Below are 13362 nucleotides of genomic sequence, written 5' to 3'. Positions count from 1 at the left end.
GTACAGACAACTCACCATCCTGAAGTGCTTCTAGAGCTACACACAGAAGAGAGGTCTGGGGTCAGAACTGCCGTGGGATTTGGGGGGCTGGGGGAGGGAGGGGTGGTGTCAGAGGTTTACAGAGAGCAGGAGACTTTCCAGCTGGGCCAGAAACATGAGAAGCTTTGTCAGGAAGAAAGGAGACCAGCAGAGCAAAGCGGTGGGTCTAGCTGTGGCCTGGGAGCACCTGTCCCAAGGGGTGACCCTGCCCGCCAGACCCCTCAAGGCCTGTTTTCCTGGCATCAAGGTCACCAGGGTCTGGGGGTTTCAAGCTACAATGCGAAGGGCCCACAGTGGGGCCTGGGGGCTGCTGGCTGCCAGGGTGGGGCGGGGCGGGAGGTGGGACCATGGGTCCCTCCCCAACTTCCCTTGAGGCTTTGATCCATTTGGTAGAGCAGGGCTCTTGGCTAAATTTCATTCAGACACAGGGTTCCACTGCTTTTTTTAAAAAAGTTTGAAGACCACAAGTATCGAGATCAGGGGAAATCACCATTAAAATGTACTTATGCTTGGTGGGGGGTTTGCAGGACCCTCTTCCCCTCTCACAATCTCCTTAAGTGATTTGATTGAGCTTTTGCTTCCCAGGCACTTGAGGTTCCATCAGAAGTGATCAGCCCCTAGGACCAAACAGTGTTCAAGCTGTAGGAGATCTTAGAGGTCCCCTGCTCCGACACCCCAGTTTAGAGGGGCCCAGAGGTGTGATGTGCTGTGGCGAAGGCCCTACATCCAGTTGACGTGAAGTGGATCCAGAGCTTTCCGTAGCTCCATGCAGAAGAAAGAGTGTTTCCCTGAGGGTTGCAGCCTTCACCTCAAGCCTGAGGACCATGGGGTGAGGGTGGAGGCTAGGGCCCCAAAAGATAGCCTGTGTTTCAGTGTTGCCCATTCTGCCTGAAATACAGGGAGGAGGGGACCCAGGAGAGGAAGTGGTCCCGGTCTACCGAGAGGTGGGGTGATGAATGGGGTTAGAGACATTTCCTCTTCCTGCAGGTCCGCTATTCTCCACAGAACTTCGTGGGCAACATCGGGAAGGCTCTGGATATCCTCCATGCCGAGGTACAAAGGCCAGGCCACACGGTGTCTGGGCAGCTCAGCCGCAGGCCTCCTCCTTGGGCCTCAGTCTTAGCCTGGAGGCAGCTCTGGCTTCCTGCTGAGACCTCCCTGCCAGGTCCCCTTCTCCTGGAGACCAGCACAGACCACGCTGTCAGTCCTGGCCCCAGCAGCCAGAACATGTGCGTCAACAGGGAGCAGAGGGGAGACAGGGGGAGGGGTGAAGGCTGTGGCTGGGGCCAGGTGAAAGGCCACAGACCTGAAACCCAGCAGGAGACGCCAGCCCCAGCCCCGGGTGAGAGGCTGGAGCAGCCTGGCCTCGATCCTCTTGGGGACGGACCTTGCCTTTGCTCAGGTGCCTCGGGCGTTTGTGAACCTGGTAAAGATCCTGGAGATCATCAGCCTGAGGGAGCTGTACCAGGAGAAGAATGTCAGCTGCCCGCGGCTGATCCTCCGGTGAGTTGGAAGTTCTCCACCTATTCCTGAAAAAGCCATGGGACCCTCAGCAGAGAGTGGCTCTGGTTAGTTAGAAAAACCAAGGGCAGGAGTGTGAGGAGTGCTAAGACCCCGTGGTCTAGCCTGGAGGAGACACCCCAGGACAGGCTTCCCGTACCCTCGGAGTTCATGAGTTTGCAACCCAACGTGTGCTTCTATTGCCAGACAGCTCAGGACACCCTTCGGTCCTCCAGGGAGGGAAGAATAAAACATGACGGATGGAACGAGCCTCTGTGGGCCAGTCTCACTGGCCACTGATAGGGCCTCCTTCTAAGTGTGCCCTGCCCCCTCCCAGAGGCCCAGCTCCAGGACAGAAGGGGCCTCTGTTCAGCATGGGTACTCAAGGCTGGGCATTCACAAAGATAGGGCTATTGTCACTTTCTAAAAGACAGGGTGGTCAAGTCAGAATCAGCATGGTCTAGAGGACGGTCTTATCCCCCGCCAGCAAGAGCCCGAGCCCTGGCCCCGAGAGGCCGCCTTCATGCCCAGCCTTCAGAGCCAAAGATGGCTCCCCTGCCAATGTTACACATGAGCCTCAGGAATAAGGCATCCTTCTACCCCAAGCGTGAACCGTTCCTTCCTGCAAGGTCTCCTCCGGACCATTAGCCCAGATCACAGTGGCTGTGCCCCCCACCCCCTTTCTCCCTTCCCCAGCTCTGTAGAGGCCTCCACCACTGCCCTGAGCGCATCACGTGATAATGGCTCGTGTGCCTCTCCCCGCAAGCCCTGAACTCTGTGTCCGAGTCACTGCCAGCACGGTGTAGGGGCTCCGTGGCTGTTTGCTGAATGACTAAATGAATAATTCACAAGGGCCAGATTTGCTCTGGGAAGTGAAGGGGTACCTTGGCTGTTCCCTGGAGATCCATGCCAAACCACCCCTGGGGACCTTGACTGACAGGTCCCCTGCGGAAGGCCTGGGGATGCTGTGGGCAGCGGGAGGATGGCTGCAGGGTGACACATGCCTGTTAGCACAGCTGGTGTCAGGCGTGCTATTTTCGGCTGCTGACTCATCCCCTGCTCCCACTCTCTCCAGTCACTGGGCCCCACGGGGGGTTCAGCTTGTTCATTCCGTTTCAGAGCAGCTCACCCAAAAGTCTCTGGCTGCCCATCACTGCAAGGTCTTTAGACAATTAAAGCTAAAGGTTCAGAGTCCAACCTGGAGTGGCCAAGTCCCTGGCTGTGGGGTTAGGAAGACTCAGGGTCACCTTGTCCTGCCACCTCTCCAGTGCCCTGCACTCCCTGTCTCTCAGCTGTCCTGCCTCAGTGGCTGTGCTTTCCTTGGTGGCACTGAGTCTACACTGAGCCATCCTCACTATCATCACCTCCTCCCCCTAGACCAAAAGCCCAGATCTGTAAGTTGGCTAGTCAGGGCAGATGTATGGACTGGACAGAGGCAGCTCAACTAGGGATTAAGAGCTCAGGTTCAGACCAGGCAGACTTGAGTTCAAGTCCTGGCTCCCACACTCAGCATCCATGTGACCTTGAGAAACTACTTAACCATGCTGAACCTCAGTTTTCTCATCTGTAAGATGGGGATAATGAAAATACATCTCCTAGAATTGCTAAGAGGATTAAGCAAGTCAATACCCATGAAGCTCTTCGCACAGTAAGCATTCAGTATGTGTTAGCATTGTTACCGTTGTCACTCCTATTTAAAAGGAGGCACGCCTCACCTGTACCACACTGTTATCGAGCGTTCATAAGGTAACGCAGCTCCGTAAAAGTCACTCCTGCGGATGTCAGACGATGTAACTACTTCATTTTCATGGGCAAATCCAGGTCTGGGAAATTTTCTTCACTTCCATGTGGTACAGTTGACAGGTTAGCCAGCCAGGGCCCTGTTAGCACGGGCTTCTGGTACCTCCGAGTTAAATGTATTCTGAATCTCAAGCCAACGCTTCTGCATCATGCACTCAGCCAGGGGTCCTGGTGGATGGGGCCTCTCTTTGGTTTGGCCTGCAGGAGACTGTGTCCCTGTGTCTTGAAGTTTGAGGATAACTCAACAGAACTTGCCTCCCTCATCAAAGTGAATAAGAAGTATCAGGTAAGCCGGGAAAGGGTTCCAAGACTGCACAGCAACTGCTGTGTGGTTTCATCACTCTGCTTAGAAAACCAACAGACACTCAGATTATGTCGACCCCGACTGTGTGTGATGTTACCACTGACCAGTTTGCAGATTTGAATACTCCCCCCTGCCCCCCGCCGCAAGACAGCAGGTTCAATGTATTTGATTCAAGTTATAGAGCCGAGTCACTGAACACACGTCACCGAATCTCAGTTCCCGGCCTTACACGAAAATGAGTATTTCCAATTGTCCGTGGAAAATGAGTATGAGGTCTGACTCCTGGGGACGGGGTTGGGGGAACCCTTGCCGCCCAAGAGAGTCTGGAGGATTCAGTGAGAGAACATGCATTCCCTCTGCCCTTCCCTTCGGGGGGGGGAACAGGTGTTACTGGGGTGCACAGGGAGAAAGAAAGTCAGCAGATGCTCTCCCAACATCCTGTGGGTTGTTCCCTTTAGGCCTTCCTCCATCAAATCTTTGACCAGAGCAGCTGACTCCCTTGACTCTCTTGAGTTTTCCCCCAAATAATCATCCAGTCACTCGAGAGAACAGTGGTAGTCTCCCAGCTCTTCTGAAGGGGGCTGCAGACAGCTTCCAGGGTGGATCCATCCTTCAAGTCCATGGACTCCTTGGAGCAGAACCCTTCCCTGCAGCCTCTTTCAAGGTAGTCGTATCTGCCAGCAGTGTCAAGGCTCAGGGGAATGAACCTCTGTTTACCGTCCTCTGAGGCCATCCCCCAGCCCGGTGGGTGACTCCCCAGCTGCACTTCCTTCTGCCGTGAGCAGGTGCCTCTGTCTCAGGTGAGGAAGCCCATGCCTCACCAGGAGAGGGAAGGCAGCCGAGGTTATGGCCATGAAAGCAGACCTTTTCCAGGTGCGGTTTGGGTGCAAGCAACAAGCGCTTATGCAATTCTGGTTAATTTATTATTTATTATTAATTCAGATGTATTATTTAAGCAGAATGCCTGGAAGAGCTAAGGTCAGAGGCCAAGCCACCAGAAATTGCGAGTCTTGGAATTCTAGGAGCCAAGCCATGAGAATAAAAATCAGGGCAAGGAGCTAGTCCAGTGGAGACACCCTGGACACCACTGTCACTGCTCTTCTAGGAACTGGACGCAGCTGCCACCCCCAGCAGAATGGATTCTGTGCTGTCCCTCCATCTTTCTAGCGCTAGCTTCCAAACCAAAGCCTGAAGGGGGAGCATCTACTGGGGGACACGTGGGCATGTGTGAGGGGCATTGGGAAAGCCAGCATCTGGGTTTCTCACCTTCTGCAGTGCAAGTCAGGCTGGTCTTCAAACAGTGGAGTTTTTTTTTTTTAATATAGGAAGTGGGTCCAGATGCTGGGCAACTAAAGAGAAGGAGAACTATTCACAAAAATGGCCTTCACTGACCTCTCTAGATTGGCCAGCTGTTGTTCCCAGGTCTGATCTTGGTTACCACGGAGACCCTGATCTAGCATCCTGGACAAGCTCACAGCTCAGCCACATGAGGCCATCATGCCCTCTCTCTGAATCCTCTGACTCTCTACTTCCTGCTGAAGCTATCATTCCATCCTTCTTCTTGGAGGTGCTCATTGCTGTTAATAACCACCATGTGCTAGGCATTCTCCACACTATTTCCTTTATTTCTCAAGAGGTGCGAGGCTCCACTGTGAGCCATTATGGCTGACCCACGGAGGCACTAGCAGCCCTGAAAGGGACTTAGGGATGGCCCAGGCCTCGGTGAACATCCTCCACTTACAGATGAGGAAATAGAGGTCCAGAGAGGGAAAGCATCTTGCTGAAAGTAACACAACTAGTTAGCGGTATTGCACCTGCCTTCCTCAAGGCTCTGCGTGTAACTGGAAGAGACTCCCCCCAGGAGGTCAGAGGTGAGGTATCCCCAGCATGTGGACTCTCTTTCTGGCTGACCCTGGAAAAAGACGGTGTTCTTGATGTCATGATGTCTTCTGAAGTGACTGCTGTAATGTTCTGGGTGTGGAAGCCTGACTTCCCCCTCCAGCCAAGGTCCTGGTCCAAATGATGGAAACCTGGCAAGCAGTGAAATGGCAGAGTCTGGGAGAAGTGGGAGCCAGAACTGGGGTAACTCGTCCTTCTGGAACTGAGCCCAGGCGGAAACTATGAAAGTAACAGCTCTGTTACCTCCTAGACAGATCTGAGAATCTCAAGTGTGCACACACACGAGCACATGTGCTCACACTCACTTCATGCATGAGTGATATCAATAGGCATTAAACGTCATTGTTGATTCACCTTTGATTTTCTGAACACATGTATGACAGAAATAAATGTAAGGGTTATCCAAAACAGTCATTTAATCAAATTTGTACTCACCCCACTTCCACCCTAGTCTTTAATCAGAAGCTTTAAAAGAGGATCAAACTGATGGACTTGGATTTTTCTTTTTTCCCAGCCTAGGTCAAATGGATGCAAAGGCAGCCCAGGTCAGAGGCAGGGGTTGAGATAAAGGCTGATCTGAAAAGTCACTAGCTGGCTCCTGCCTCATCCGTTGGGATTTTGCTGCAGACTGATTTCACTCAGAAGTCAGATTGTTTAATTCTGCAGTGGAGAAAGAGTTCCCGAAGACCGGGCAGATGCAGAGAGAGCCTCCTGACCTCTGTCCCCCTTCCTCCTGCAGGAGGGGACTCACCAGCTGGTCGAGAGTGGGCGATATGACACAAGGGAAGATTTTACAGTGGTCGTGCAGCCGTTCTTTGAAAACGTGGAGATGCCAAAGACCCCGGTAGAGCCTCATGGATAAGTGGGAGCCACAGGTGTGCCCAGCTGTTTGAGCGTCATTTGTGTTATCCGACGTCCCTATAACACAGCCCCTCTATTCTGTCCTGTGACCAGGAGGGGTTGCCTGACAGGTCTTTCTTCGCTCCTGACTGTTTCCACTTCAGTAGCAAGGCTCATGCCCGCACAGCCCAGGCCCTGTGGAACAACATGGTAAGAGGACCGAGGTAGGAAAAAGTATTCTCCTTCTGATAGGAAAGAGATTCCAGGAAGCTTTCAGAGGACTTCAGAGGCCCATCACTCAGGCTGTGTGATCCCCTGCACAGCGATGACAATAAACCCCGTTTCCTCCGTCCCGCCCTCCCGTCTCGGGCCTCACCCTGCGTCCTGACTTTTCCATTCTTGCCACCCCTTTCTCACTCTGCATCCTCCTGCTTCTTGGTTTAGCTGGAACCTGTCGGCCAGAAGACAAGAAGGCATAGGTTTGAAGACAAGATCAACATCACATGTCCAGACCAGGTACAGTGAAGAGCGCAGCCTTGCCAGGGGTCTACCTAAAGCCTCCTTCCCAGCCTTTCGAAGTCTCTAATTAACGTTTCTCAGTTCCTTCCATCCCAGGTTCTCACCCCCACCCCCAGCTCTGTTCACCTACCCACCCATTCCAGACTCCAGTTAGCCATCCACAATGCCCCATCTGATTGGACCGTGAAGGGTGACAGCCAGTGGCCGGGAGACCCTAGAGCTCGCCTCTGTCTCTCCATGTCCCAGCAAGCCCTGGCATAAGCCTGCACACGGCTCTCTCCAGCTGGGCAGAGGGACATGGCAGGACCAGCCAGATCTCATTTTGAAGGCCAGGGGAGGGGAGGACCTCAAGGGCGGGAAGGGACAGAGGATACCCCATCTCCACAGAGCCACTGTCCCCATGGTAGGATGGAAAGAGTGAGGGGCTGAGACCTAGAAGAATATCTTCTAGGATGGAGGTGGGGTTTGGGGGTGGGAGGTCCATTGGAAGCCGGAGCTAAGAAAGCAGACATTCACCAGAAAGGCAAAGCAGATCTCCGAGCTCATTCACAAATGATCAGAGAGATTCTTGGACCTTTGCAGCTGCTCCCTCACCTCTGTCAGTTCCCCTAGATTCCCAGAGGGGTCCCAGGCCCGGGACGGGAACCCACTGATCTGGGGCTTGCAGGGGGCAGGACCTCAAAAGCACCTGGCTTTTCTTGTCTGGGCGGGAGACGCCCAGGCCGCTGCAGGGCGGGAGTGGCATGGGGTGGGAAGGGGTCCTGCGAGTAGGGGACGTGCTCTTGTATTAGCAGAAAGTGGGGCTCTGCTGGGAAGGGGCAGCATGGGGAAAGAGAGGTGACCCAGCCACCTCAGCCAGTTGGGTGGGAGGCAAAGAGCAGAGGTGCTCTTTCCTGGGAGCCGTGCAGGGTTTATTCCGGTTGTTCAAGAGGTTTGCAGAGACGGCCGGGTACGTCCTGGGAGGGAGCCAGCGGTCAGCCTGGTGGCAGGGGGCTTGGGAATGTGGAAAGTGTTTCTGAGCAGAGCAAGAAGCAAGTCAGCTTGCTGCGGTGGCTCACCACCCCCCTTCCCCTCACAGGTTTGGCCATTTCTGAGCACCTACAAGAACGCTGTGCAGGTATCCGCTTGTTGCTTCCTTTCGGCTCAGCCACCAATGCAGTGGGCGGCCCCCGAGCTGGGACCAGCCCTGCAAGGCAGGGTGGGAATGTGGGCAGGTGTTCCCGATGGGCCGTCGTGGGGGGCGGGGGGGGGATTCACACTCCTCTGTGAAGTCCATCCACCTACACCTTCAGACAGCAGGGAGGGCAGAGGAGGAGCCATTGATAACAGCACAGATAGGGGGCCAGCCAGTCAACTCTCAGCCTCTCCAGACGTAAGTCAAGAGAACCATCCCTCTCATAAAGCTGCTGCAGAAGCAGGGCTGGCATGCGGTGGGCTGGGCCGTTTTGTTGATGCCCTGATTTTTACACTGGATGGTGGGGGCCGTGTGTGGGGGTCTGAACTAGGTTAGCAGATGGAGCCCAGCCAGATTCTCAGAATCACCCAGGGAGCCTTTCCTGCTAGGCCGCCCCCAGGGTAGGGCCCAGGGATCTGTGTTTGTTAAAGCTCTCTGGTGAGTCTGATGCCAAGCCAGCCTCTCTGGCCCCTGGCAACCCTGAGATTCTGGGATTCATTCTACACCCCTAGGGTCACGGGAGCCAGCTGCTGTGCAGTGACAGAGCCCCTTCTGCCTCGCCGCCCACCTCAGGTAAGCCCCCTGTGGCACAGCAGGACCCAGGGCCCCTCCACAAGAACTCACTTATGGCCGGGGCTTGCTTCCTGTCTGGCTGGTCGCTGGGACGAGTCCCTGCTTTGTCCCTGTCTTCTGTAGTGAAGTCTGACCCAGCAGGACCCAAGGCGGCCAGGGTCCTTCCGATTCAGCCCGCCACCGGGAGCACATGTGGAGTAGCCACAGGAGTGCCGCCCTCAGTGGCCCAGCCTGGGGTGTGACCTTGCCCGGCCGGGAGGCGGGGTGTGTGGTGCCCAGGAAGGCCCCAGAGGGAGCCAGCTCTGCGGGTTGCCCTGCGGCCCCAGGCTCTGCGATCACTGCTGCTGCCTGCCGTAGGGCTGGAAAGTTCTCTGGAGTCTTCGGAAGAGACTCGAGGGCAGGGAAAGACCCAACATGAGTATTCCTCAGATTCTTGGTGGAAATCCGGAACCCAGCTCTAAATGGTCCGTGCGTCGGGCTCTGCACCGCATCTCGGATGGGCCAGCGGCCATTTGGTCACGCACTCAGGTCACAGCTGGTGTCCCACGTGACTGCTGGCACCAAGGTGGTGGGATCCCACTGTGCCCTAGCATCCCCTTTCCTCCTCCCCCTCTCTCTCAGCACCTCTCCCTTCCCATAGGCCCAGGATCGTTTATTGTGCCTCTGATGGGGAAACTGTTTTCATCTTAGCTCTGCCTCTGTGGCGCCATGGAGCTCAGTCCTGCACAGCCGAACACACACGCGGGTCGTGTTTCTGGTCTTGCTTAAGGCAAGAAGCAGTGGGCTCTGACTGCAGCTTCCTTCGCACAGACTCAAGCGTGTCTGTTTGTCTTTCCAGTGCACACCCTGAGACCTGCAGACATCCAAGTTGTGGCCGCTCTGGGGGACTCTCTGACCGTAAGGACGCGTGGGCCCCACGTGGCTGGGGATGGCTGTGTCAGCTCCGGGTCCCCGTCCTCCTGACCCCAGGGCCTGTGCTCCTGGCCTCCGCATTATCCCACCCCTCCTTCCTGACTCTGTCAGTCTGAGTGCCGGACAGTGGTTTGATTTTGCAGCCACTTTCGCCATCAGGTGTGCGAGGGGGACTCTCTTTCAGGAGCGAACTGAATTGTCTCAGGCAGTAGAGGTTTTGAACACCTAATGTCACCTTTTGAACCATTGCAAAAATATGTCATTTTGACTCAAAAACTCTCCTAAACCTAATGTGGCTGCTCTTTTCCCTTTGGATTATACTTTACAAGCAGCTCCAACCTTCACATCCATTTCCTTTTTGCCTCTGCCCCAAAGCAGGAAAGGCTCCACAGCTGTGGCAAAGGCTCTGCTCTTAAGTTCCAAGAAGCAGGGCCACTGTACCATCCCCAAACAGCACTTTGTGGCAGCACGGCTAAGGCCGTGAGATTGTCCTACAGAATGTCCCAGAGGGAAAGAGGAGAAATGTGAAGTGTATGAGAAATGTGTCCACTGGGGCCCACTCAGTCTATGGGCTCTCTCTTCGTGCATGTACAGGACTTAGGAGCCGAATACTGCTAATAATGTTGTAAGTGTCTCACGTTTGTAAAGCACTCTAGAGGCTTCAAAACTGTTTTTGCAGCTGTGATCCAATTTGGTCATCAAAACAATCCTGTGAGATGAGCAGGGCATGGCCTCAGCTCCGTAAGGAGGCAGCTGAGATTCGAGGAAGCCACGCAGCCGGGGAAGCAGCAAGCCCGGGCGTTCTGGCTCCCAGGGCAGCGTTCTGCTCACGCTACGTTGCGTGCGCAGAGAACACCTTGGGAAGCCCTGCGTATACACAGCCTCCCTTTTCTCTTGACTTGCTGATTTTCCTGTGGATTTTGATATGTTTTCGAAGGCTGGCAATGGGATTGGCTCCAAACCGAATGACCTGTCTGATGTCACTACTCAGTACCGGGGGCTGTCATATAGGTAATGTTAACCCATGACCCCCCTCCCACCCCATGCTCACCTGCGGAGATCGGCCGGGGGTTGGTCTCCTGTAAATGCATAAATACCAAAGAGCAAGGACCAGGTCTGGAGGGGGCTTTCAGAAGGAAAACCTATATATTTCTGCCAAATGTAACAATTTGGTGAGTAGAGAGGATATGTTACTGCTAGTAACCCTTTTCTTTTAATTGTGCAGAAAGAGCACATCAGGGTACTTATCAGACTTCTGGGTCAACAGATCCAACATGAAATGCACCAGAAAAGCACCGAATCTCTGAGTCTTCACCTGCCCGTTTGCACGTATATGTGCACACGTAGATTCTCCCATGTCTCTTGTTTACTGTCTATATGTATCGATTCATGTTGTTTATTCATGTTCTGTAGCCACACCTCTGCCTTTATGTATGTGCACACATCCGTACAGAAAACTCCGAAACGCAGCACCCGCTTGAGGCAGAAACAACCGAGACAAAAACCACAACCAATAGGCGTTGCCGAGCCCCTCCCACGCGCCTGTATGATGGAGGCGGGTGGGTGAGAGGAATATATGGGAAGCCCAGGCAAAGGCTTATGCCCAGTTGGCAAGTGTCATTTAAAAATAAAAGATGCCCGAGTGCCACAGGACTATAGAAGAGGGAATACCCAGCCCTGCCAGTTGGGATAGGAGGGCTTCCCAGAGAAGGTGGTAGCCAGTTACGCCTTGACAGGTTAGCAATTTGGTAGGCGAGAAAGGGCATTCCAGGCAGGAGGTAAGAAAGCTTGAGACGTGTCAGGAAAGTGGTTGGATGTGGGTATTCTAAAGTTTCTTTCTCTCCTAATAAAGTTCTTGTTTACGAACCCTTCACAGTCATTGGCGATTAGCTCAGGATTCAAAACCACTAGAACACGGCCTACCACGAGAGGGCAGAGCGCTGATGAGAGGCAGGACAGCTCAGTGCCGGCCCCCTCCCTTTCCTTCCGAGAGGTTCAAGTGAAAGTTTTCTTCTAAGAAAGCGAGAGGGAACGGAGTGGGGACGACGAGGACAGTGCCAGAGAGAAAGTTTTTCCCGGGGTGAGAGAAAGGCATCCTCACTCAGCCAGGAGCCACCCACAGAGAGGATCCAGGGCGTGGGTAGCGTGAGGACATCACCCCCGCCTAGAGCTGAGCCAAAGACCTTGCAGCTCCCGAGGTCCCACACACCCTCCGCCAGGTGGGGAGGGGTCTCTACCGGGCTGCCGAGGGACAGAGTGGAGGTTGCCTCCTGACCACTGGGCCCCAGGCTTTACTGAGGCTGCAGCAGAGAGAAAAGCCAGAGGGAGAGCAGGAAAGCAGAGCTTATTACAGTCGAAAAAGCATGAGGTTGTGGCTGCTTTACTTAGCCTGAGCTAAAGAAGGCCGTGGCCTCACATCCTAGTGTGGGAAAACAGAAAATAAAGCAGACGAGCCAGCCAGCGATGACAGGCAAGCTGTCCTGGTGTAGTCAGGGGAGTGAGGTGATCTGCCCAGCTCCACAAACAGTCCAACTGCTCGGATTCCTGGGATTCCGATAGAGACAATCTTCTGCTAAAGGTCTCTCTCTGCAGCTGTGGCAAAATTCAGCCATTGCTCTTTGTTTCTTCCTATGAGTGAGGTCCAAGAAGGCCTGATGTTTCATTCTTCTGGTTCCAATTCCAAGGCTTTGTGTGCTCAATGGCTGCTGTCCCTTTAAACCCTTTATTCTAAATGTTTCAAAGACCTGCCCCAAGACCCATGTGCGTTAAAGGTAGGAGCTCTTCTCGGTCAGAGTCTGAGAGACAGTTTGACACTTGGTAAAGTGGGTAGACTAGGGTTTCTCATAGTGTGTTCCATAGAACACTAGCCCCAGTCTTTTATTTTGGGGAAAATATTTCCTACTATATCCTTCCTCGGGGGAATTCACATACATGTTAGCATACTGAAGGCTCTGAGAAGCCGCCCTACGTTGAAGAAATCTGTTTAAATCGTGTCTGTTGAATCCAGTGTTTCCCTTAATCCCAGAACTCTTTCTTTGTTCATAACTCTTTCTCTGTAAATGCCCATTAGCATCCCCTGGGAAATGTCCATGCAGTAGACTGATCTGAGAAAAAGCCATTTTCTGAAGCCATTAAAACTTCCGGATGGGAAATAAGAGGCAATTAATTGATTATAGGTAAATTAAGAATGCAAATCGAGCCTCTTCCTCCAAGGAAAGAAAGTGGAGAGAGTGGACCTCACAGAGTCAGACAGGGGAGAAGAATTTTTGGTGGGTGGGCGGCTGTGAGCAGGGCCTGCCAGAAGAGGTTTGGCTGTGAATATTTCCAAGGCCCCTTGACCTGTAAGAATCACACAGCAGTGAAAGGCCCCAGCTCTGGGTAGCTTAGCGGTGTGGTAGGCCCAGAGGTCTTTAGAGAATTGCCTTTCCAATTGAAATGTTTGCATGGTTGGACTCATTCAGAGGACAAAAATAATATTTATCAAAAAATGCATTTCTTTGTCTTTTGAATTAGGAGGTCAGTCTCATGTTATTGAAACTCCTCCAATAGATGTTATCAAGCATCTTCTCTGCATTTCTCTGCACACTGTGGGTGACTGGGGAGCAAAGCCCAGCCTTTGAGCTCATGGTGTCATACAAATTACATTAATCTGAAGGGTCTCGTGTAAACTAGCTGTTTCATAGGGGGCTGTTTTCTTTCGTGTTTCACACAGTTCTGATCAGAACGAGGGCTTTCATGTTTTTGTTCCTCCATATTTATTTGTATAATTCTCTCTTTTCTCCTGGAAACGGGCTCAGAGAGA

The 13362-nt window shown here is 53.4% G+C and overlaps 1 protein-coding gene across 1 annotated transcript in view; it reads left to right on the top strand.

Annotated features, from left to right (window-relative positions):
- Positions 1 to 13362, top strand: part of PLB1 (phospholipase B1) — a 123974-nt gene that overhangs the window by 69783 nt on the left and 40829 nt on the right. Inside the window, exons 22-31 of the mRNA XM_065890838.1 lie at positions 1027 to 1092; positions 1442 to 1542; positions 3544 to 3625; positions 6282 to 6386; positions 6497 to 6592; positions 6827 to 6898; positions 7980 to 8018; positions 8588 to 8648; positions 9487 to 9545; positions 10498 to 10571. Of these exons, the coding sequence (XP_065746910.1) occupies positions 1027 to 1092; positions 1442 to 1542; positions 3544 to 3625; positions 6282 to 6386; positions 6497 to 6592; positions 6827 to 6898; positions 7980 to 8018; positions 8588 to 8648; positions 9487 to 9545; positions 10498 to 10571 (755 nt within the window). The remainder of the gene's footprint in view (positions 1 to 1026; positions 1093 to 1441; positions 1543 to 3543; positions 3626 to 6281; positions 6387 to 6496; positions 6593 to 6826; positions 6899 to 7979; positions 8019 to 8587; positions 8649 to 9486; positions 9546 to 10497; positions 10572 to 13362) is intronic.

The sequence above is a fragment of the Phocoena phocoena genome, chromosome 14 (assembly GCF_963924675.1).
Source record: "Phocoena phocoena chromosome 14, mPhoPho1.1, whole genome shotgun sequence".
Taxonomy (NCBI): domain Eukaryota; kingdom Metazoa; phylum Chordata; class Mammalia; order Artiodactyla; family Phocoenidae; genus Phocoena; species Phocoena phocoena.
The sequence above is the reverse complement of the archived record's forward strand: the minus strand, read 5'-3'. Positions and strand labels throughout refer to the sequence as shown.